This window comes from Oncorhynchus tshawytscha, linkage group LG28, assembly GCF_018296145.1.
Source record: "Oncorhynchus tshawytscha isolate Ot180627B linkage group LG28, Otsh_v2.0, whole genome shotgun sequence".
NCBI lineage: Eukaryota > Metazoa > Chordata > Actinopteri > Salmoniformes > Salmonidae > Oncorhynchus > Oncorhynchus tshawytscha.
Genome location: NC_056456.1, coordinates 30433149 through 30459290, shown reverse-complemented (window position 1 = coordinate 30459290; position 26142 = coordinate 30433149). Strand labels below are relative to the sequence as shown.

The following is a 26142-nucleotide window of genomic DNA, read 5'->3' as shown; positions in this document are numbered from 1 at the left end:
CTGTATTATATTTTCAATAAATTATTGGACCTATAATGTTAAAAAGTAATTTACTGTGTTAAATCACAGAGTGCAGTGGCAGCTAAATAGACTGTCTGCACAGTCTGTCAAATTGGCAGGAATAACAAACAAAAACAGCAACATTTGACATGGTAGCATTGGATTTTAATACTGACAGACTGCATTCAGCAAATTCATACATTTTGTGTTTGGCAGATTATATGAGTGACTTGTTGGTGAACTGTCTACAAGTGATGCAATTAAGGTACATTGTTAAATGATAAACGGTTTGCCACATCATTGGGCAGCAGGTAACCTACCTGTTAGAGCGTTGTGCTAGTAAGTGAAAGGTTGCTGGTTTGAATACCCGACCAGACAAAATAAAACATCTGTCGATATACCCTTGCGCAAGGCACTTAACCTTAATTTTCTACAAGGGCACCGTACTATGGTTAACCCTAGAAACAACACCTATTCGGTGTTTATGATAATATAACATATATGTTTTTTAAAATTCAAATGATGTACCTATGAAATAAATACCAGGCAGGTCACCCCTTATACAAGTCAGTATTCAATGTCCATCCATGTCTGAGGACTCCGGGAGATAAAAGAGGAAACCAGCCACTAAGGACAACAGTCAGTGCTGTTCCCTTCCAGTAGGTTTGGGTTTTGCTAGGATGTTGTGAATGGGGATGGCGGTTGGGTGTAAACATCTGCATTTGGTTCCAAAAGTTGCATAATTCGAATCCAGCGATAGAAAGCTGTTTTTATATTTTGGTTTTAAGCCTATCCCAAACCTTCATTCTGAAAGGTTAATGTATAACCGTAATAATTCTGAGTTAATGCCTAAACATTACCCTAACCTAAAAAATGTGGAGTTAACAAAACCTTAAACACTTTGAAATTTTATGTTATGAGCAACTTCGAAATTTGACGTTTGAGAAACATGAATGAACGTCAAATTCTGAGGTGAGCCTGTGAGAAATTGTTGGAAATACAGTCGTAATAGTAGTATTCAATACAGTAGTACACTTGTAAAATTAACACACGGGTGGCCATATTACTGTCAATTAGCCTTCCTGTTTCAGCTGTGTAGCCTTTAACTCAGTCGCCATGGGTAACGGTGCTTTAATAAGCAGTCTGAGATGCACCTCCCAGTCTGTACGATTCCCATGATCGAAGGCATCAACACCTGAGTGCTAAAATCCACAGATCTTTCCTAAACACGGATAGGCTAAACAAATGTCCTATACAGGTTCAGTACCATAATACAGTAACTTAACATCAGCCCTGTTAAGACTATGTTGACGAAAAAGGCAATGGCTGGAACTAAATCAGGGTATAACTGATCCTGTATATGACCAAGAACATTTTTATGGGCCGATACGTAAGGGCTTATCATTCCACCAAAATGTAAAGTCTCAACAGGTGCTTATTCTTTTACAATTTTCTTTAGGACAGTATCAGTCCTGTGACAGTACAACACACTGCAGCAGGGCATGCAGAGAACACTAGATCATTTTGCTTTACTGTTGGAGTCAGAGAGTCATCTTCTCAGTGATGAAGAAGAGGTGATCTCCAGTTGTGTGTTCGTGCTGAATGCCAATGTGTGAGACGGCAGATGGACGTGTGTATGTGTGAGTGTGTCAAGATGATCAAGCACTCCAGCTTACGAGTTAAGGCCATAATTCAAGCAAAAATACTTCTCTATCCAAAAGTCATAGTCAGAAATGAAAAACAAACTACATAGTTTAGGATGTTGGTGTTGGTGTGGTTATACATGCGTTTCAAAGAGAATGCCAGGTATGCATGTTGCAACAGTTCCCAATCCTCCCCATTGATTGCTTGCTGCACTATCCATACGGGAGGAGAGTCTATCTATAACATAATAACCCCATCACAAACTTGTGACATCACCGCCTCTACTCCTCAGCCTTGCTCCCCACGGGGCCGCTCTTGAACTTGACCACCATGACGGTGATGTTGTCGGGGCAGCCGCGGTAGAAAGACTGCAGCACGATGCTCTTGGCACCGTAGTGCGGCTCGTCCAGGCGCTCGCGCACGAAACGCACTGCCTCCTCGTTGCTGAAGGCGTCCCACAGCCCGTCCGACGCCAGGATCATGAACTCGGGCTGCAGCTTGTCCAAGTCAAAGGTCAACACGTCGGGGTCGGGGATGACCACATTGAGGTTCTTTAGGGGGTAGTCGCCCAGCGAGCGAGACATGGCCAGGATGCCCTGGACGCGCCATGAGCCGTTGAAGCTGATGAAGCCCCCTGGTGGTGAAGGAATGGAAGTGCAATGCCCTATGATTAAACTCTCAGTAACTTTATTATCTCACACTGGGACATTGGTCATTGATTGTGTACACAGAAAAAAAGTGCAGATGGAGCAAGGGAATTTCTGTATCACAGTCAAATTACATATCTATATTTTTATAGATATTCTATTTACCAAATCCACCTTAGCATATCAGTGCTTCCTATCATTTGTCAGAGCAAGTAATGTATTCAACTTCTCTTGCACTTCAAAAGAGGGCCAATAGGTGGTGAGTCAAGGCTGCAATTCTGCAGTCTCTCCTTTTGACACTAATTCGTTCTCGTGATTCATCCTAGTGTGCCATTGTGATCTGCTCAAGTATGGGAAACATTTTATGTCGTCATGACGTTATGCACTACCTTCCACAGCCAAGAAAATGGTATGTGTTTTTTGTTTCTGTGCTGAACACTAAGGGCCGGTTTGCTGGACACAGATTAAACCTGGTTCTGGACTAAGAAACAGTTCTCCAATTAAAGTGGTCTTTACTTCATGAGTAGGGCTAATCTGATTCAGGAAACCCACCCCAATATGTGATTTCACTGTGTTGAGTTTAGCTAGGTTTGACACAAACACATCTTTTTAACGCCCCCATAGCGTTGTGGTGCTGTTCACCCATGCTGGTGGTCCGCTCACCTGCCCTCTTGATCCTCTTGCGCTCCTTCAGCTGGTATGGCTTGTGGTCATGTGACAATGCCACAGCGTTTCCGTCCTTGTCACACAACACGCCTCGTGAGTCCCCAACGTTGGCCACCGTCAGCTCCCTGTCCGATAGCAGGGCCACCAGACATGTAGTACCTGAGAGAGGGAGACAGAGGTGATATTTCAATTTAAAGGGACATTACATTCCAAAACCATAGATGATCTAAACAAGCGATGGCCTGGGACGGGGACTCATCTTGACATTAGACTACTGTTATTATCTGAAAACATCTGAGCGTAATTAACCTTTAAGTACATGTTTTTCACCTGTGATTCTCATTCTCAGAATACCACAAGTGTATCAAAGTCCGCTAACCAACCACAATACTGAGAGCCATACTGTATTTCCATCACAGCTATGAAAGTCCAGGTAACAGGAGAAGGCCCAAATAACGTATCTGACAAAGGTCTACCTTTTCATGTCCTCCTCCTCCATTGAAAAATCCAGTGATTTATAAGGTAGTGTTTCCAGTACATTCATCTAATCCATTTCTCAGGGCTGACAATAAATCTCTCAGGGCAACAAAGCAGCTTCGTGTACTCCGTGACACTGACTTTGTGTCTTGACCTTCCAAAGCTTGTCTCCATGGAGACATTTCACCCCCGCCATAATAAATAATATTACATTTGATGTATACAGCTTTACTTTTACAGACCAAATCTGTAAAAAAATCAAAAGTACTTTACATTTCCAATTTTTTTTTTTTCTCCCTTTAGGCATGAAGTGATTGGGATATTTTAAAGAGGGTCAACTCTGACCTGTTTTAACCCTCGTGTTGTCTTAAGGGTAAAAAATGACCCGCCACTATGTGTAACAGCAGAGAAAACTTGAATTTGATGACTTTTCCTAGAGTGACCCCAACATTAGAAAAAGTGTTTCATGTTTCAGTGCCCAACAGGTCATATACCAGATTTTTTCAGATGTCCAGGAGGAACAAAAGAACAATGATTTAGAAGAGGAGGAGGTATCTGAAGAAGAAGATGGGGGAAGAATACAACCCAGAGCACGATGCATCATCTTCAGATGAAAAAGAAATCCCCCAAGCTGAAAGAGAGACATTTTTGTCAAAGAACAGCAAAATAACATGGTCCTTGTCACAATATGACAGCCAGGGCAGGATGGAAGCACAAATGTTTATAAGGATGACCCCAGGGCCCACAAGACATGCAGTTGCCCATGCCCAGGACATCTACATTACACCAGCCATAAAAAAAATCATCCTGGAGATGACAAATTCATGGCATCAAGATATGGGTGGCCTGTGACGCACAATCCAGATACGCTTGGAAGATGCAAGTCTACACAGGGAAGCCTACCAGTGGAGGACCGGAGAAGAACCAGAGGATGCGGGTTGTGCTTGATGTGACAGATGGACTGAGGGGGCACAATGTCATGTGTGACAATTTCTTCACCTCTTATGAACTCAGCCAGCAGCTCCTAAAGAGGAAGATCACCATGGTTGGCACAGTTAGAAAGAACAAGCCTGAGCTCCCCCTGCACTCCTCGCAACAAGGGGAAGACAGGCCTTCTCATCAAAGTTTGCCTTCACCCCCACTACCACTCTAGTTTCTTACCTCCCATAGAGGAACAAGAGTGTGGTCCTCCTGAGCACACTGCACAAAACGGCTGAGATCAGTGATCGTGAGGATAGGAAGCCAGCCATCATCCTGGACTACAACCACAACAAAGGAGGCGTTGACAATCTGAACAAGTTGATTGGAATTTACAGCTGCAGGAGGATGACTGCCTGCTGGCCCCTGGTCATCTTCCATAACATCATTGATGTGTCCTCATACAATGCCTTTGTGATATGGGACCAGATCAACCCTACCTGGAGGCCTGATAAGCGGAACAAGAGGGTGTTGTTCCTGGAGCAGCTGGGAAAGGCACTTATAACCCCACACATTCAAAGAAGGGAGCGCCTCCCCCTCACAGCAGCCTCTGCAGTGTTTGTGAAAGCTGTTCAGTGGGCTGAAACTAGTCCTGATCCACCGGAGGCTGCAGCTGGGGCAGTCAAGAGGGGGAGATGCCAATTCTGCACCCCAAAGAAGGACTGTAAAACAAATACTATGTGCTGCACATGTGAGAAATACATCTGCAAAGTCTATGCACACACACTTGCATACTGTCCTACATGTGCTAATTAGAGTTGATTGATTTATGTTCTTCATATTTTTGTATCTATTATCTTATTTTATTCGTATTTATTGTTGTTCTTTATACACCTTGTGGGTGGGGGCAATATTTAAACAAATGGGAGAAGACTAGTATCATTTAGTTGAATTCCTCATTGTACAGTATATAAGAATATATCACTATGTTGCCAAAAAAGTTCAAGACTTATTGTTTCCCTTCTATAAAATGCATTCAAAACTACTTTCTGCATATTTCTGCTACTTTCTTAGGCTATACAAGTGCTATCTCTTGCTAAGAAATGTATGTTTACACCTATGTAGTACCCTTAGAAATAATAAACCTCTACTTTAGTAAAGAAAAAAATGATGACAGAAAAAAATGATGACAGGTGTGGTGTCCACTGATTAAATTCCTTCTTTCTGCATTGTAAAGAGGAAAAACACAGATATTCAAAGTTTGTGATGAATGACAGGTTGTTTCTTCATGCAAAATAGATTTGGGGTTTAAAATTCGCCTCTCCCCCTCTGACCCATCTCTGTCCGAGTGTATCGGACTTAATGTCTTAACCAATCTGCAGTATTGCCACATTTTTAACCCGTCCGACCTCGTACTCATAAACATCTCAGAGAAGGAGTGCTGATCCAGGACCTAAAAGGCTAAACTGATCTTAGATCAGCACTCCTACAGTCCCTCACCTGCTTCGTCGTGATTGGTGGAGAGCTTGTCCACCATGTCTCGGTCTACAGCCAGGATACGCTGCTCCAGGATGCTGGGGTAGGAGGGAACGCTCTCCCTCTTCTCCCTCTCATAGGACAGCAACTGCTGCCTCAGAGCCTCCGGAAGGTGGGCCTTTACATAGTCCGCTGCAGCCTGTGAGAGATGGAGAGAGAGAGGGGAAAAGGGTGGAGAGAGAGGGCAATATAAGTATTTAGAAAGTTTTTCATCACGGTTGTGGTTGAATTTCAGTTATTTGACCGGTCAACTTTCTGATGATTGGTTGATACAATTCTGTGCTTTTTTAAACTTGTACAGCGGTACAGAATGCTTGTTTTTTTTGCCTGTAAATGAATCCAGATTAAATGTTTGAACGAGACACATTTATTTTTTCTGTGTTCAGCAGTGTGGTGAGCCTCCGATGCTGTAAATGACTGATAGCCTATTTCTCAAGGACACAGGTTGTCTTAGTGCCCATATTTTGCAAGAATACAGCCAGGAGATAGCCGTCTGTTTATATCATGGAAATTGAGCAATCTGAATTCAAAGTCCAAACAAGTTCCTCATCTTATAATACATTGAGGCCAAACTACAAGTTTAAAACACAAAAACGTATTATTGAAATACACACCAAAAGGCACCAATGTTTTCTAGGACCTACCAGAGATATCCAAACAAAAGCTATACATAGTGCAAGACCAGAGAAATTATATTTGACGAGCACATTTTATACCGTATGTAGAAAGGGTTTCAATGTGGCAGGCTGTCTACAGATAATTCATGTGTCTACATACAGCACTGGGTGAATGGAGGCAATATGTAAAATATTTTAAAATGCATGCTCAAATGCACACTTGGTGGCTTTGCTCATTTCCAATATGAATTCATTAATGAATAATGACTAATCAATTACCATGGGCCAAACCCGGGGGGCATGAAGGTTAACACTGGTTTCCAGTGCTGTTAAAGAGACGGTCTGTTTCTCTTTATATATTCAAATTAGAACAGTAAATATCCTTGGTTTTACTACACATAGAAATGTGATTTCAGTTGGATTTAAAGAGGTGTATTTTCAGTATTTGACTGATTATTTCTATTCTGAAACGTGGAAAAGAAAACGGAGAAGGAAGGTTTGCCAGGTGTTCTGTGCTGAATTATTCAACATCCTCTCTTCCTCTCCATTCCTCCCTCCTTCCTGCTCTCTTTTTTAGCCCTTTTCTTTATGTTCACTGCCTCCTTTCTCCTCAGATCATGTTCATCATATTGAATATTAATTCAGCTGCTGGAAGTTTATATATTTCATTATAGAAGCGTTCAAAACTCTTAAGACTTGAGACTCGACACACTCATGTCATCGTTTGCATATTCTTATACTTTGCGATCAATAGTTCTTGTGTTTTAATCAGTTCTGTAATCAAGCCATCCAATTAACCGAGGCAGATGAGATATTAACGAACAAACTCATTTCACTCATGATGATAATTGTAGGAGCAGATTGATTTGAGAGAGAGGAGAGGAGCATGTAATTAGGAAGTGAAATTGAATAAAATAAATGATTAAAACAGTCTTCATTAGTCACCAGTGTGAGTAATCTCTCACTCTCTCTGAGTGCAATCATTAATTAGTTCAATTTGTTTGGGAGGAACACAGGGAGCCTTGAATAGTGAATGTAAAGTTACCCATCCAAAAGCCCAAATGACTAAGCCATGTATAAGTAAATTTACCATTCAACCTTTTTTCATTCAATTCAATGTATATTTTGCATCTTGAAATTATCTGACTTTGGTGATGAAGACCATTAAACTGCGAAAAGATTGAAAAAGGATAGAGTTGAGAATTTGCTACATATTTGTAGTTTAAGGACACACTGCTCAGACAGAGACAAGCTGTTCTGTACACGATATTTGTTAAGGAGACATTTTGCTCCTTTTGATACCAGGGGAAAGCAAACATTTATTTTAACTCGCAGAAAATAATTTGTAAAAAAGCAATTGAGCATGTGTCCTCACATTGACCACAAACCCCTCCTGCGACTTGAAGGCGGACTTCTACAGACTTGGGTAACTGAAAGGTTCATACTGAAAAGGTGAACATTTAGTCCTCTGAGTGTGTTGGGTTTGGTGCTCTCTCCAACTAACACATCTCTGTTACTCCCACCACATGTATGCCAAAAGAGCTCAGCTCAGGATAGGTTAATTCAACACTCCCCCCAGCCCCTTCTGATAAAAAGTTCCACAACACAAACCCATATGCATGAGCTTATAACTCATTCACTCAGGAACCTAGTCTACTGTGCATGTTTCTCTTGACGTGCCTCTGGCAGTACTGACAATGTTGTGGAACCTTCCCCTCGTGATTTCTCAGGAGGACCAGGCCTTCCTTGTGTACCAACTCTTCAATCAAGGGGGCCTGCCCGATGTAGGCATCGACGACTCCCTCCTGCGGTATTCTGGGCTCAACTCGTCGGTCGTGCTGCAGGACCACTCTGCCCAGCTGCTGGCCTTTGTGGGCAGCCAGGCCCCATCCTACGTGGCCAGCCTGGGTGCGGTTCTTGCCGGTCTGAGCAGTGTGCCCAACGCAGTGGGCATTGGTGCTCTGGTGGTCTCCATGATCTTAGAGATCAGCGCAGCAGGTCACGGGGAGCCCCAGCGAGACGTGTCCCACCTGCTCCGCCGTGTCTTTGCTGAAGAGAAAGCTTCAGAAGTGCGTGACCTGATGGAGGAGTACCTGAAGCGCTACCGGATGCATGTGGGGGCTAGTGAGCACCTGCTGAAGGACACGCGCCGTCTGGAGGCTGAGCTCAGCGTGCAGCTGACTCGTCTGAAGAACTCCATGCTGCACGACGGCCACATTAGCACGCGGGCACTCAAGCACTGGGTCAACGGAGCCGCCTTCCACTCCCAGATGCTGGTGCACCAAGCCCGTCTGGAGCAGGACAATGGGTTGTAGTTTAAGTTTGTTTTACTCACTGCTCTAGCACACTCTGCTAACCCTGATGTCCTTGCTGTGTCTGAATCCTGGCTCAGGAAGGCCACCAAAAATTCAGAGATTTCCATACCCAACTATAACATCTTTCGTCAAGATAGATCTGCCAAAGGGGGAGGAGTTGCAGTCTACTGCAGAGATAGCCTGCAAAGTAATGTCATACTTTCCAGGTCCATACCCAAACAGTTCGAACTACTAATTTTGAAAATTACTCTCTCCAGAAATAAGTCTCTCACTGTTGCCGCCTGCTACCGACCCCCCTCAGCTCCCAGCTGTGCCCTGGACACCATTTGTGAATTGATCGCCCCCCCATCTAGCCTCAGAGTTTGTTCTGTTAGGTGACCTAAACTGGGATATGCTTAACACCCCGCCAGTCCTACAATCTAAGCTAGATGCCCTCAATCTCACACAAATCATCAAGGAACCCACCAGGTACAACCCTAACTCTGTAAACAAGGGCACCCTCATAGACGTCATCCTGACCAACTGGCCCTCCAAATACACCTCCGCTGTCTTCAACCAGGATCTCAGCGATCACTGCCTCATTGCCTGTATCCGCTACGGAGCCACAGTCAAACGACCACCCCTCATCACGGTCAAACGCTCCCTAAAACACTTCTGTGAGCAGGCCTTTCTAATCGACCTGGCCCGGGTATCCTGGAAGGACATTGACCTCATCCCGTCAGTTGAGGATGCCTGGTCATTCTTTAAAAGTAACTTCCTCACCATTTTAGATAAGCATGCTCCGTTCAAAAAATGCAGAACTAAGAACAGGTACAGTCCTTGGTTCACCCCAGACCTGACTGCCCTCGACCAGCACAAAAACATCCTGTGGCGGACTGCAATAGCATCGAATAGTCCCCGTGATATGCAACTGTTCAGGGAAGTCCGGAACCAATACACTCAGTCAGTCAGGAAAGCTAAGGCCAGCTTCTTCAGGCAGAAGTTTGCATCCTGTAGCTCCAACTCCAAAAAGTTCTGGGACACTGTGAAGTCCATGGAGAACAAGAGCACCTCCTCCCAGCTGCCCACTGCACTGAGGCTAGGTAACACGGTCACCACCGATAAATCCATGATTATCGAAAACTTCAATAAGCATTTCTCAATGGCTGGCCATGCCTTCCGCCTGGCTACTCCAACCTCGGCCAACAGCTCCTCCCCCCCGGCAGCTCCTCGCCCAAGCCTCTCCAAGTTCTCCTTTACCCAAATCCAGATAGCAGATGTTCTGAAAGAGCTGCAAAACCTGGACCCGTACAAATCAGCTGGGCTTGACAATCTGGACCCCTATTTCTGAAACTATCCGCCGCCATTGTCGCAACCCCTATTACCAGCCTGTTCAACCTCTCTTTCATATCGTCTGAGATCCCCAAGGATTGAAAGCTGCCGCAGTCATCCCCTCTTCAAAGGGGGAGACACCCTGGACCCAAACTGTTACAGACCTATATCCATCCTGCCCTGCCTATCTAAGGTCTTCGAAAGCCAAGTCAACAAACAGGTCACTGACCATCTCGAATCCCACCGTACCTTCTCCGCTGTGCAATCTGGCTTCCGAGCCGGTCACGGGTGCACCTCAGCCACACTCAAGGTACTAAACGATATCATAACCGCCATCGATAAAAGACAGTACTGTGCAGCCGTCTTCATCGACCTTGCCAAGGCTTTCGACTCTGTCAATCACCATATTCTCATCGGCAGACTCAGTAGCCTCGGTTTTTCGGATGACTGCCATGCCTGGTTCACCAATTACTTTGCAGACAGAGTTCAGTGTGTCAAATCGGAGGGCATGCTGTCCGGTCCTCTGGCAGTCTCTATGGGGGTGCCACAGGGTTCAATTCTCGGGCCGACTCTTTTCTCTGTGTATATCAATGATGTTGCTCTTGCTGCGGGCGATTCCCTGATCCACCTCTACGCAGACGACACCATTCTATATACTTTCGGCCCGTCATTGGACACTGTGCTATCTAACCTCCAAACAAGCTTCAATGCCATACAACACTCCTTCCGTGGCCTCCAACTGCTCTTAAACGCTAGTAAAACCAAATGCATGCTTTTCAACCGATCGCTGCCTGCACCCGCATGCCCGACTAGCATCACCACCCTGGATGGTTCCGACCTTGAATATGTGGACATCTATAAGTACCTAGGTGTCTGGCTAGACTGCAAACTCTCCTTCCAGACTCATATCAAACATCTCCAATCAAAAATCAAATCAAGAGTCGGCTTTCTATTCCGCAACAAAGCCTCCTTCACTCACGCCGCCAAGCTTACCCTAGTAAAACTGACTATCCTACCAATCCTCGACTTCGGCGATGTCATCTACAAAATGGCTTCCAACACTCTACTCAGCAAACTGGATGCAGTATATCACAGTGCCATCCGTTTTGTCACTAAAGCACCTTATACCACCCACCACTGCGACTTGTATGCTTTAGTCGGCTGGCCCTCGCTACATATTCGTCGCCAGACCCACTGGCTCCAGGTCATCTACAAGTCCATGCTAGGTAAAGCTCCGCCTTATCTCAGTTCACTGGTCACGATGGCAACACCCATCCGTAGCACGCGCTCCAGCAGGTGTATCTCACTGATCATCCCTAAAGCCAACACCTCATTTGGCCACCTTTCGTTCCAGTACTCTGCTGCCTGTGACTGGAACGAATTGCAAAAATCGCTGAAGTTGGAGACTTTTATCTCCCTCACCAACTTCAAACATCAGCTATCTGAGCAGCTAACCGATCGCTGCAGCTGTACATAGTCTATTGGTAAATAGCCCACCCATTTTCACCTACCTCATCCCCATACTGTTTTTATTTACTTACTTTTCTGCTCTTTTGCACACCAATATCTCTACCTGTACATGACCGTCTGATCATTTATCACTCCAGTGTTAATCTGCAAAATTGTAACTATTCGTCTACCTCCTCATGCCTTTTGCACACATTGTATATAGACTCCCCCTTTGTTTTCTACTGTGTTATTGACTTGTTAATTGTTTATTCCATGTGTAACTCTGTGTTGTCTGCTCACACTGCTATGCTTTACCTTGGCCAGGTCGCAGTTGTAAATGAGAACTTGTTCTCAACTAGCCTACCTGGTTAAATAAAGGTGAAATAAAAAGAATAAAAAAAATAAAAACAGCTGCCCATGCAGCTCTGGGCTCCTACCTGCAGGAACTACACCCCCTGCTGGCCGAGTACAGGAGGTACAGAAGCTCCGGCCTGGAAATGGTGAAAGATTGGTATGGTTCTTGTCACAAGCGGGAGCGAAGGAGGAGGCAGATGTGTTCCAGGGATTGTTGGCCATCATGTTCAGTTTGTGACAAAGAGACTGGCGAGACACGAAGCGTTCCACTCCTAAACAAAGATTCATGGTATCTACCAAGATGCTATTGCAAACAGATCAAAGAGGCCTACATCAATCACACATTCTCAAACTATGACCAGATCACAGGTATGAAGGGTTATTTCACAGCCATCCAGGTGAACCTGACCAACCTTATAGCTCAGCGTGGCATCTTCCATGTTCCCACACAACTGTCTCTAGCAAACCAAACCCAACCCAGGCAACAGGGTTGGAGTCGATTCACTGGTGTACAGATGGAAAAGTATTAATAAAGATGATCAAGTTACCCAGAAACCCCTGGATTTCAGATAAGAAGTTCTGACTTGAACGTGTGTGTGTTTGGGGGGGGGCTTTGATTTGTGTGTTCCTGGCAAAACTCCCACTGAGAACAAGGTCCACCTTCATAGCTCATGCATGTCACTCAGTCACCATGACCACAGGAAGGGTAACAGGATCACGCATGTGTGCACACACACACACACGCACACACAGCAGGGGTGGTAAGGGGACCCGACAGGAAGGTTAAATATTTAAGGATAGGAATAGTCTGAAAGTTCCAGATAGATATGTAAAAAGCCTGCCCTTTCAGACTCCACTACACAATGCCAAGGACGTCCCTTATCTTAAAGGGTAGGTAGCATAAACGTAACCACATGTAACATATGGGTTTGCATTAGAATATGCATTAAAAGTCCCAATGCAAACTTACACCTCACTTTTCTATTTGTTTTAGTTATTATACATAAAAAAAAATCAGAATTCTGAATGCTGGAAAAAAACAGGCATGCCAGCCTACTCCCTATAAAGTAAACTGTAACAGAAATAACTTCAAATTAAACCAAATCGATTACACTAAGCAAACTTACAAGCAAATACTTTGTGTGTATTGTTTCTTGCAAGGTTGCTAGCCAACTAGCCTGCTAACGTTACATTGCTATCAACACCTAGCGTACAGCTACATTAAAGTAAACCAAAGTTTTCTAAATATATAACGGCATCTAACCAGTTATCAAATAATGTTACTGGTATATGCAGTTATCTTAGCCAGCAAGCCATCCAGCTAAAGTTAAGTAATTTTAGCCTGCTAGCTAACCAGCTAACTAGCCAACCACCACGGTCTATGTAAGTAGTAAACCAGAGAACAACTAGTCTAGCACAGACAGGAACTCCCATTCCAAATCCTGCCTTCAACTGGTTATACTAAGCCATCAAAGTCCTCCTGGGTGAAATGATTACTGCATACAGTAGACGTGTGCAGGGTTCCCATGCTCGAAACTACTCGCTTCAACCTGACAAATCGTTCAGACTTCAAAGCTTGCTTCTCAGTTTTGAGCCACAAATTAGTCATAACCCCGTTATTGTGGGTATTACTGCACTATGTGGGTATTACTGCATTAGCTACAAACAACGGAAAACGACTACAATACTCACTCGACTACCGATACCAAACGCACAGGAGAAAAAGAGTTGCAGTTTTTCCACATTATTGCATGTTGTTTTTTCTTTGTAGATGTACATAGTAGCTCACCAGCGCTAACACTTGGTCAGAAATATGTAAAAACACTAAAACATAACTGTTTGTAGTTATAGGTAACCAGATTGTGACTACAACTCAGTTACTGAGTCTTTGACCACACTGTGTTGTTGCTAGAAATTCATGCTTCTTTCCCTTTAACAGGATCTATTTGTATTTTTTTAAAATCTTTATTTAACAAGGCAAATCAGTTAGGATCAAATTCTTATTTACAATGACAGCTTAGGAACAGTGGGTTAATTGCCTTGTTCAGGGGCAGAAGGGCAGATTTTTACCTTGTCAGCTTGGGGATTCGATTGGGTTACTGACCCAGCACTCTAACCACTAGGCTACCCGCCTCTAACCACTAGGCTACCCGCCACCCCGTATTAGAATGTCATAGAGTGGAACTTTCAATGGTTGAAAGCAGGGCCTGGAACCGGTTCAGGGTACACAACCGAAAACCGGAAAATACATTTTTTCAAGGAACAGAAATGGTTAATAACATTCTATCAAGGCATTTTCTTCTATTCCCACAAAAAACGCCTATCCAAAGCCCTCAATCTGTCACTCAGAAAGTTATCTGTGTTATCTGCCTGTGTGTGTGCGCATGTTTGGGCTACCTGTTCCCCCCCCCAAAGAAGTATAGTCTACTGTACTGATGTTACCATTGTCTACTGTACTGACGTCACCATAGTCTACTGTACTGATGTTACCATAGTCTACTGTACTGACGTTACCATAGTCTACTGTACTGATGTTACCATAGGCTACTGTACTGACGTTACAATAGGCTACTTTAGGGGTTCCCAAACTTTTTCACTCTGGGTCCCCCTTCCAGCATTGGGGAACATGTAGCGCCTCCCCGTGCGTGCATGAGCCCCGTCAATTTTTATGTGCACAAGCACTGTTCATGACAAACTGTTCACACCCCTCTTGTTGGTGGAGAGAATTGTGCAGGTTTAAAGCTTATTTCCTGCAATTCTACACATTTTGTCATGGAGTGCAAAGAAAATGTTGCAGTTTTGAAGAAAAATGTATTGCAATTCTATACATGTCTAATGTGTATTGATGTGATATTTAAGGCAACAAAAAAATGACAACAATATTTATGGGAAACCTAAATAAAAAAACGTTAGCTGACATGGTCTAGTTGATCTGGACATTTATGACAAGTTATAAATAGCTCTCTAAGGTATGCAATGACTAACATGACAAGAGGAACTGATGTCGAAATTGCAGCTTGTGCATTCTACTATTCCAACTTTCACACTGACTGCTGAAGTAATTTAATTAGCTAACTACTGTTGATTTCACAGGTTAAAAAAGGACCAGAAAGGAACACTATAAACCAGTTTATTTTTGTTGTTGTCTCAAACCGGTTCAGAACATTATATTGCTGGTCAAAACAGTGGAATGGAACGGGAAAAAAACGGTGGTTCTGTTAACAACAAAAAGATTGGAAAATAATTTTGGTTCCAACCCCTGGTTGAAAGTCAAAGTTGGTTTGTTTAACTGGCTTTGGTTTTCAGAGTGCTTTTTAAATTGTTAGAAAATGCAATGTAACAACAAGAATGCATGAAGCATGCATGAGAGCATCAGCTGTTCAGGACAACTGTGTGATCACCCTCTCCGTAGCCGATGTGAGTAAGACCTTTAAACAGGTCAACATTCACAAGGCCGCTGGGCCAGACGGATTACTAGGACGTGTATTCCGAGCATTCGCGGACCAACTTGCAAGAGTCTTCACTGACATTTTCAACCTGTCCCTGACTGAGTCTGTAATACCAACATGTTTCAAACAGACCACCATAGTCCCTGTGTCCAAGAACATTAAGGTAAGCTGCCTAAATGACTAACAACGTCTACAGCCATGAAGTGCTTTGAAAAGCTGGTCATAGCTCACATCAACACCATTATCCCAGAAACCCTAGACCCACTCCCATTTGCATGCCGCCCAAACAGATCCACAGATGATGCAATCTCTATTGCACTCAACACTGCCCTTTCCCACCTGGACAAAAGGAACACCTATGTGAGAATGTTATTCAGTGACTACAGCTCAGCGTTCAACACCATAGTGCCCTCAAAACTCATCACCAAGCTAAGGACCCTGGGACTAAACACCTCCCTCTGCAACTGGATCATGGACTTCCTGACGGGCTGCCCCCAAGTAGTAAGGGTAGGTAAAAACACATCCGCCACGCTGATCCTCAACATGGGAGCCCCTCAGGGGTGCGTGCTCAGTCCCCTCCTCTACTCCCTGTTCACTCATGACTGCATGGCCAGGCATGACTCCAACACCATCATCAAGTTTGTCGATGACACAACAGTGGTAGGCCTGATCACCAACGACGATGAGACAGCCTTTAGGGAGGAGGTCAGAGACCTGGCCATGTGGTGCTAGGACAACAACCTCTCCCTCAACTTGATCAGGACAAAGGAGATGGTTGTGGACTACAGGAAAAGGAGGGCCGAGCACGCCCCCATTCTAATCGAAGGGGCTGCAGTGGAGCAGGTTGAGAGCTTCAAGTTTCTTGGTGTCCACATCACCAACAAACTATCATGGTCCAAACAAACTAAGACAGTCGTTAAGAGGACACGACAAAGCCTATTCCCCCTCAGGAGACTGAACATATTTGGCATGGGTCCTCAGATCCTCAAAAGGTTCTACAGCTGCACCATCGAGAGACTTGTTGAATCACTGCCTGGTATGGCAACTGCTTGGCCTCCGACCGCAAGGCACTACAGAGGGTAGTGCGTACGGTCCAATACATCACTGGGGCTAAGCTTCCTGCCATCTATACCAGATGGTGTGAGAGGAAGGCCCTAAAAATTGTCAAAGACTCCAGCCACCCTAGTCATGGACTGTTCTCTCTGCTATCACACGACAAGCAGTACCGGAGTGCAAAGTCTACGTTCAAAAACCTTCTTAACAGCTTCTACCCCCAAGCCATAAGACTCCTGAACAGCTAATCATGTGCTACCCAGACCCCTCTTTTACACTGTTGCTACTCTCTATTTATTATCTATGCATAGTCACTTTAACTCTACCTACATGTACATATTATCTCAATTACCTCGACTAACCAGTGCCCCCGCACATTGACTCTGTACCGATAACCCCTGTATATAGCTTCGCTATTGCTATTTTACTGCTGTTGTTTAATTATTTGTTACCTTTATTTTACATTTTTTTACTTAACACTTTTCTTTAATCTTTTTTTTCCTTAAAACTTCTTAAACCATTATTGCTTAAGGGCTTGTAAGTAAGCATTTCACTGTAAGGTCTAGACCTGTTGCATTCGGCGCATGTGACAGCCTAGAGAGAACTGCTAACTGCTAATTCAGCCAAAACATGATGCACATCTTGTTGAATAGCCAACAATTACAACTAAATTAAACTTCTCCCACAAAAGATAAAAAGGTAGAGAGGATGAATCTACATGAATCTCAAATTTGATCAATTTTAAAAATGGAAGAGTTGAATACCTGTTACAGTGGTCACCAACTGGTCGATCTCCAAGCCACTCCTAGTCGATCACCAAACATTTCTGTAAAAAAAACAACGATAAAGCCTTGCCTTCCTATTTTCTTTTTTTCTCTCTGTTGGCGGTAGGTGCACTTGATTCAGAAGCCCTGCCGCGGGGAAGGCAAAGAGTTCTCATTAAAAACCATGACTAGAGAGAGACTAAACGAATACAACAAAAAGCTGCTGTTTTCATTAGTAAGTTCATGTTTAAGTTGTTATTCAGCACTGTCAACAATTTGTCAACAGTTTTATAAGACATAAAATGCATGTTCTCCGTAATTCCACTCACGCTACAACCAGCACTGCAGCTGCAATGAATGAGTGTAGTAAAGTGTTTCGATAAGCTTGTGTTGTTAAAACTTGTTAGGGCATTTTTTCGGAATTTCCGCCTGACTGATGTGCCCAAAGTAAACTGCCTTGTTACTCAGGCCCTAAAGACAGGATATGCATATAATTGGTACCATTGGCGAGAAGACACTCTGAAGTTTGTAGAAATGTAAAAATAATGTAGGAGACTTTAACACAATAGATATGGTAGGAGAAGCTGCAAAGAAAAAACAACCAGAATTTTTATTTTTGAAGTTAAATTAAGTTAAATCCAGCTCCCAGATTGCAATTCTTATGGCTTCCACTAGATGTCAACAGTCTTTGTTCAAGGTTTCAGGCTTGTTTAATCCAAAACTAGGGAGAATTCTGTGTTTTGATACAGGAACACAGAGCTGGAAAACAGTCTGTGTGCGCACGATGAAGAGGATGCGCACCTGCTAATATCACTTTTTTATTGAACATACTTCTTTCCGTATGAAATATTATAGTTTAATTACATTTTAGGGTACCTGAGGATTACATAGAAACGTATTTTGACTTGTTTTAACTTCTTGACGCTACCCATCCCTTAAGCAGGATAATTGTCATCAGAAACCGCTGAATAGCATAGCGCCACAGTCAATTGAGAGGATTGATTATAAAAAACGTTTGACATGTTTCTGTGGACATTATGGAAACTATTTGGAATTTTCGTCTGCGTTGTCGTGACCGATCTTTCCTGTGGATTTCTGAACATAACGCGACAAACAAACGGAGATATTTTGGGTCTAAAAATAATCTTTATGGAACAAAAGGAACATTTGTTGTGTAACTGGGAGTCTCGTGAGTGAAAACATCCAAAGATCATCAAAGGTAAATGATTAATTTGACTGCTTTCCTGATTTTCGTGACCGAGCTACCTGATGCTAAGTGTACTTAAATGTTTTATCGTGCGATCAATAAACTTTCACAAACGCTTGGATTGCTTTCGCTGTGAAGCATCATTTCAAAATCTGACACAACAGGTGGATTAACAAAAGGCTAAGCTGTGTTTTCCTATATTGCACTTGTGATTTCATGAATATAAATATTTATAGTAATATTTATTGTATGTTATGCTATGCTATTCAGCGGTTGTTGATGACACTTATCCCGATATCGGAATTGCAGCCATAACAAGTTTATAAAGGAATATTTCATTTTCTCTGGTCATAGAAGTAACAACATGAATTGGTGCATGAGGCAGAAATAATGCAATGCGACTTAAGTTTCACCATCAGCTGGAAGACTGTCTCCTTTTATCAGTGGAGGAAGGGAGAGAGGAGGGACGGTGAGTCTGGTGAGAGGCAGCCTCACAGCTGCTCCCTCCCTCACCTCAGACTGACCATCTCCTTTTCTCAGTGGAGGAAGGGAGAGAGGAGGGACGGTGAGTCTGGTGAGAGGCAGCCTCATCGCTGCTCCCTCCCTCACCTCAGACTGACCATCAAATGTAGAAAAAAAGTGAATTATTATGCTTACTCAGCTGTGCCTCACAAGAAATACAACAAATGATCTATTACCAATGTCTTCATACACCTAAATTGTGGTAATATAATTTCAAAATGGTCAGAGGAACCACATTGCCAGGGCAATTCAAGCATACATAGCCAATGATCATGTATTGGGCCTATAGCCTACTGCACAAACCTCATGGCTATATACAGTAACTGTTTTTAATTGGATAATGTTGAATAGGCTTACTTTTTTAAAGTCATGCAAAAAAAAAATCTGAGTGGTAGATCTTGGCTTGCATTTTGACTCAGAATGTGATCTTGACTCCAATGATTCCCACAGTTGTGTCAAGTCCATTTTTGATACACACAGGAAACTGTTGAGCGTGAAAAACCCAGCAACGTTGCAGTTCTTGACACAAACCTGCACGCCTGGCACCTACTACCATACCCCGTTCAAAGGCACTTAAATCTTTTGTCTTACCCATTCACCCTCTGATTGGCACACATAGACAATCCATTTAAGGCTTAAAAAACCTTTAACCTGTCTCCCCCTTCATCTACTCTGATTGAAATGGATTTAATAAGTGACATTAATAAGGGATCATAGCTTTCACCTGGTCGGTCTATGCCATGGAAAGAGCAGGTGTTCTTTAGGTTTTGTCCACTCAGTGTAAATCTTTTAGTATTTTGATTCGGTGGAGATAGACACAGTCACAATACTAAAGTGGCATTTGTGACTTCTTAAACACAGATGTGTAACAGTGTGTAATAGAGTAATAGTATTGTAATAATGTGTAATAGTGTTTGTGTAATAGCTTTGTTATAGTGTGTAATAGCTTTGTAATCGAGTTTGTGTAATAGCTTTGTTATAGTGTGTAATAGCTTTGTAATAGTGTGTAATAGGGTGTAATAGTGTCTGTGAGAGAGAGAAACCTGGCTACAAGCTCACTGTGGACACTGAATTGGCAGATGGCTCCCTAGACATGTGGTCTGAAGGCTACCTTGGACATTCCCTGACCCTTGACAGTCAAAGGAAGAAAAAATGGTTCACACCATGTGTGACACACAAAGCTTCAAGACTGGTTCTTTGTGTGGGTTTGCGATTCAATTCCTATGTCTTTGAGCTGAGGACAACACACAAAAACACAGAGGGTGATTCTAGTTTCATCATAGGGTAGTAGTGGTAGGCGACATAAACAGGGCCTTCTACTAAATAGTGAATAGGCCAGCGGAGAGACCCTGTAAATCGTACTGCAGAGGATTTAGATGCTGCCTACTCAACTTAGATTCTGGTCATGGTTAGGATGGCTCAAGACCGTGTGACTTTTAAAATGCTCTGTTTGATAGTTTAATGTACCCTGAAAGCTGGAGTGGGAAGATGTTTTGTTTGGACTTAACTCTCTCATTCCAAATCCAATGAGGATGCTGTGCTGACCACAGGCGCTAATGATGTTCAACAGCATCCTTTGTGTTTTAAGCTAATATTTCTAGTTAATGGTGATAAACATATAGGCCTCTTTTACTAGGCTATGGATTTGAGAAACACCTACCCAGTGGGACCCATCATTCAGGGCAAGTGGGGCAGGGCCCCGCCTGTTTTGAGACCCACCTGTTTAGCTAAAAAAAGAATGGATTGCCTGTTTTGCATGTTATTTTGGCATTAATATGTGTCACAAACGATGTAAAAACAAAATAATTTAGTTAATTAAGCTGCATACAAACATGGTCTCTTTTTTTTGCTTTCTTGAGTAAGGCAGCTCCAAAATGCAGGTGTTTTAGCCTAGCTCAGTGATTTCTGTGGTGGTGGGTCAGCCAGCGGAAAATACGGAGTGTAGGGGTTGGTAACGTTCTCTAGTTGCGATGTGATTGGCTCAGTGTCTGTCACTCATGGGGACACTACTTCACCGCAAAATCTACGGGGAGAGCTCATAAATTCAAGCCCCTTGGGTGCTGCCGCAGATTTACATTAGAATTGCCCATCCAAGAAGGCTCAAGGTCATTGGCCACAGATAAATTACGTCAAATCCCATTATATCTACCGTAGCTTTGGTTGGACTGATCATGTCAACATCATACTTTCAAAATCTTAGCTAGCAAGCTAGACAAGCAGTCATCTTCATGAATCAAGTTGACAATCTATTGGAAAATCCTTTTTAATCCTTGTCATAGGAAGAGAAATTATAGATCAAACGTATTGGTGCTCATCGGCCATTGGACATAAACATTACACAACAAGTTGTAAATCGCAAATTCAACAATGAGTGGTTTGGAAGGAATCAGCTAACTGTGAGTGTTGCAATCACTAGCCTGCTATTCAGTGGAGTGGGTGTGTGTTCCAAGTCTGAGTTTAATATGGCTGCAGGGGCAGTATTGAGTAGCTTGGATGAAAAGGTGCCCATTGTAAACAGCCAGCTCCTCAGTATCAGTTGCTAATATATGCATATTAATATTGGATAGAAAACACTCTGCAGTTTCTAAAACTGTTTGAATTATGTCTGTGAGTATAACAGAACTCATATTGCAGGCAAAAACCTGAGAAATTCCACTTCCTGTTTGGATTTTTTTCTGGGGGTGGCAGATTTTCAACCAAGCTCTCATTGAAATTACAGCGAGATATCGATGAGTTTTCACTTCCTATGCCTTCCACTAGATGTCAACAGTCAATAGAACTTTGTCTGATGACTCTAATGTGAAGGGGGGTTGAATGAGACAGGAAATAGTCACCACTGCCACGAGTTGACCATGCTTTCACTATGCGCGTTCACATGGGAAGGACCTGCGTTCCACCGGTCATCTGAAGTCATTCTAATTCTCCGGTTGGAATGTTATTCAAGATATATGTAAACAACATTCTAAAGATTGATTCAGTACATCGTTTGACATGTTTCTACTGACTGTTACGGAACTTTTAGACATTTCGTCACATTATAGTGGACGCGCTTTGTGACTTTGGAATTGTTTACCAAACGCGCTAACCAAAGTAGCTAATTGGACATAAATGACGGACATTTTCAAACAAATCAAGCATTTATTGTGTACCTGGGATTCCTAGGACTGCATTCTGATGAAGTTCATCAAAGGTAAGGGAACATTTATCATGTATTTTCTGGTTTCTGTTGACTCCAACATGGCGGCTAATTTGGCTAATATTCTGAGCTCCGTCTCAGATTATTGCATGGGTTGCTTTTTCCGTAAACTTCTTTTGAAATCTGACAAAGTGGTTGCATTAAGGAGAGCTATATCTATAATTCCATGTGTATAACTTGTATTATCATCTACATTTATGATGAGTATTTCTGTTGAAACGATGTGGCTATGCAAAATCACTTGATGTTTTTGGAACTAGTGAATCTAATACGTAAACTCAGATTTTTTGATATAAATATGAACTTTATCAAACAAAACATGTATTGTGTAACATGAAGTCCCATGAATGTCATCTGATGAAGATAATTCAAGGTTAGTGATACATTTTTATCTCTATTTCTGCTTTTTTGTGAATGCTATATTTCGCTGGAAAATGAGTGTGCTTATTGTGGTTTGGTGGAGACCTAACATAATCGTTTGTAGTGCTTTTGCTGAAAAGCATATTTGAAGGGACGGCCAGGTCTTGGTAGATTTGCAGTGGTCTGATACTCCTTCCATTTTAATATTATCGCTTGCACAGTGCTCCTTGGGATGTTTAAAGCTTGGGAAATCTTTTTGTATCCAAATCCGGCTTTAAACTGCTTCACAACAGTATCTCGGACCTGCCTGGTGTGTTCCTTGTTCTTCATGATGCTCTCTGCGCTTTTAACGGACCTCTGAGACTATCACAGTGCAGGTGCATTGATACGGAGACTTGATTACACAGAGGTGGATTGTATTTATCATCATTAGTCATTTAGGTCAACATTGGATCATTCAGAGATCCTCACTGAACTTCTGGAGAGAGTTTGCTGCACTGAAAGTAAAGGGGCTGAATAATTTTGCACGCCCAATTTTTCAGTTTTTGATTTGTTAAAAAAGTTTGAAATATCCAATAAATGTCGTTCCACTTCATGATTGTGTCCCACTTGTTGTTGATTCTTCACAAAAAAATACAGTTTTATATCTTTATGTTTGAAGCCTGAAATGTGGCAAAAGGTCGCAAAGGGGGCCGAATACTTTCGCAAGGCACTGTATGTTTTTGGAATTGTAATTATGAGAATTCTGTGGTTTGAATTTGGCGCCCTCTATTTTCACTGGTAGTTGTCATATCGATCCAGTTTGAGGGATTGCAGCCATAACAAGTTATTAAGGGTCTCTTTTCCAACCTTAAAAGGATAAACATTAATATGCCATGGGACAGAAAAGGTTGAATAGATTGGCCATGCTGTCAATCCAGCATTACTTCTGCCGCGCTCATAACAACTGGAAACTGGGAAATCTCATTCTTCAGTGAGTTCAAGACAACTGTGGAACTCTGGAAAAAAGTGAGCTCTGACTGGGAAAATAAGTTTTGAAAGGTCATCCAACTCGGAATTCCAAATCAGGAACTCGGGCCTCTTTCTACAGCTCCGACCTGAAGTTCACCAACATCATGATTGTTTTTTTTCAGTTCCCAGTTGTCTTGAAAGCACCATAAATCCAGAGAACGGCAGTCATTGATTACAAAATTTGGCCACAAGAAGGACCGCCGTGCCAACTTCCTGTTCAAGCTAGCACAGCAGGTGAGTCCAAAAATGTATTTTATGCTGCTGCATAAATGGTGTAATATTCTGTAGCTAAGAAAGTAATACTAAGTGCATGTTGTGTAGTAAGCTGTTAGTAGACCATGTGCCTCACCCTAATAATTTGGTCCCTTTCCCCCTCATAACTTAGGCTACTGTTCTGACTTGGTGGTGCACATGTAGCCTATAGCCTGTTTTAGAGAAATGTCATCAAACATTGTAAGAGCTTTCATTGTCTGCTTATATGCCCCCTTTATTTATCCTACGGTTCTGACTTGGTGTTCTGGGAGAATACTGTAAGAACGGCCCATGTTCTGAATTATTTTGCTGTACATTTCAAAAGTACTGAACAAATAGTTCTTGACAATGACAGTCCTAGCTCGGATTGCCTCTTATTCACTCGTTGTTCCCTTATGCCATAGTTTGTACATCTCAATTGTCAGTAGAAACCACATTTGTTTAAGCAAGTCTTATCAGTTATGTTTTTTTAAAGGCAGTAAAGGAGGCTGAATGAACTGTTTCGCTGCCAGACAAGGCTCCGCTGATAGCCAGGTGTAGCGGTGGAGAGGATTCATTCACTCCATGGTGCTGAAAAGAAAGCTCTGCTGTTGGGACAGCTTTATGTAGGCCCTAACGGTTGTAGTGCAATGAATGTATTGTTTAGTGTTGTGTTGTGAAGTGAAGTGGCTGCATCTAAAAACATTTGGGGAGTTTGCCCCATGAGGATTTACATGCTAAAATAGCCACTGCACCTACCTCACCACCGTGACCGTCAAATATCCCGAATATAGACGGGTGACTCTTGTTGGTGATGTCGGTGAGCACCTCGAATCGGTCCTCCATGTGGTCGCGCCGCCCCTGAATGGAGTACACTGCTACATTGTTGTTTTTGAAGTCCCAAGTTTTGGAGAACTCCGCATCTAGGACATTCAGGCCCCCCAACCTGTCGTTTTGCATCATCTCCGCCACTTTCCCCTTCACCATGTTCACGGCATCCCGGCTGGACTTGACGATGGTCTTCACCTCGTCCGTGTGGAAGAAGTAACTCCATAAGGCCAAGCTAATGCATAGCAGAAACAATGTCTCTGGCCTGAGGAGGAAATAACGCATGATCCGACCCAAAAGAGACAACAGCGTCATTGTGTCTCCTATCATCACACGCAAGAAAACTGTTGACGGTTGCCTCTCTCGTGCAGGTCAATTCACTCCATTATATCCGTTCAAGGGAAAAAATTTAAACGTCCACCATGAATGTTTGATGTCAGAACTGCTATAAATATATCAAACTGGCTTTAAATTGTCAATGCAGGCTATTTCCAGCCTTAACGCTCAACGGAATGTAACACTGAAGAGCAAGAGCGAATGACGAAAGCGGGCAGAGTCATTGGCTTGAAAGACAAGTGAGACTGTCCTGGCTCGCGAAATAACAGCTGAAGCACGAGGATTCGCCGAAAAAACTCGTAATGAAGTCGCTGTAGTCTGTAGCCCATTGTAGGCTTCGCGAATAACGGGAGACGACCCACCGGAATGTGAGGAGGAGTTGTCACCAGGGGCGGAGTAGGGGTTTCAGTTTCGGTGGCCTGTTTTTGCGGTGACTCCGTTTCTTGTGTGGGAAACGCTCCCATTCAGCCTCTACTCACCCGCGTCAACAACAACCCCCTTGCGCACCCCCCAGTCTTCAACTCTATAGTCAGTGATGACAGTGTGCGCAGCTGCTGCACAATGTCCTATGATGGATCATGATCACAACAGCTGCAGCATGCGAGGGTGTTTATAATAGTCTTAATATTCAGGATTTGTAATGCAGGTCTGTCTATAGCGTTCCTCTTTGCACATTTTATTATCAAATGTATTTTAAAATGATTAGGCCTAATAAGCATATTACACTGGTATCAGTTGTTAGTATTAGGAGGGAACAAAAGCCTGCACGCCCACCAAAGGCTGCCCGGGAAACGGTTGGTGACCATTGAATAGCCACTAGCCTATAAACTGCACCCAAAGCACAACACGAGGAATGTTGTAGCTCTCTGGCGGCTGACTCCAGTCCTATTTTTTATTTATTTAACTAGGCAAGTCAGTTAAGAACACATTCTTATTTACAATGACGGCCTAGGAACAGTGGATTAACTGCCTTGTTCAGGGACAGAATGACAGATTTATACCTTGTCAGCTCGGGGATTCGATCTAGCATCTTACTGCCAGCAGCATACCACCCTGCATACCACTGCTGACTTGCTTCTGAAGCTAAGCAGTGTTGGTCCTGGTCAGTCCCTGGATGGGAGACCAGATGCTGCTGGAAGTGGTGTTGGAGGGCCAGTAGGAGGCACTCTTTCCTCTGGTCTAAAACATATCCCAATGCCCCAGGGCAGCGACAATGCCCTGTGTAGAGTGCCGTCTTTCGGATGGGATGTT

The 26142-nt window shown here is 43.1% G+C and overlaps 1 protein-coding gene across 2 annotated transcripts; it reads right to left on the bottom strand.

Moving 5' to 3' along the window:
• Positions 1-143: 143 nt before the first annotated feature.
• LOC112244627 (protein phosphatase 1L) lies at positions 144-25401 on the bottom strand. Of its 2 annotated transcripts, none has more exons than XM_024412356.2 (4): positions 24487-25401; positions 5853-6027; positions 2955-3116; positions 144-2278 (listed from the first exon to the last, which is right to left on the bottom strand). In XM_024412356.2, exons 1-4 carry the CDS (start codon positions 24883-24885, stop codon positions 1926-1928), a joined length of 1089 nt encoding a protein of 362 aa, XP_024268124.1. In that variant the 5' UTR covers positions 24886-25401; the 3' UTR covers positions 144-1925. The 2 variants fall into 2 exon arrangements, with proteins under 2 accessions (XP_024268124.1, XP_042164107.1); XM_042308173.1 differs by lacking the exon at positions 24487-25401 and adding an exon at positions 17201-17247.
• Positions 25402-26142: the final 741 nt, after the last annotated feature.

Bases quoted from the DNA above. Each gene is read 5' to 3' on its own strand.
- LOC112244627 (XM_024412356.2), bottom strand. From the start codon at position 24,885: ATGATAGGAGACACAATGACGCTGTTGTCTCTTTTGGGTCGGATCATG. The intron at 6,028-24,486 runs GTAGGTGCAGTG...CATCTCTCACAG, and splicing joins TTGACGGTCACGGTGGTGAG to GCTGCAGCGGACTATGTAAA. The intron at 3,117-5,852 runs GTGAGGGACTGT...TCCCTCTCTCAG, and splicing joins CACCAATCACGACGAAGCAG to GTACTACATGTCTGGTGGCC.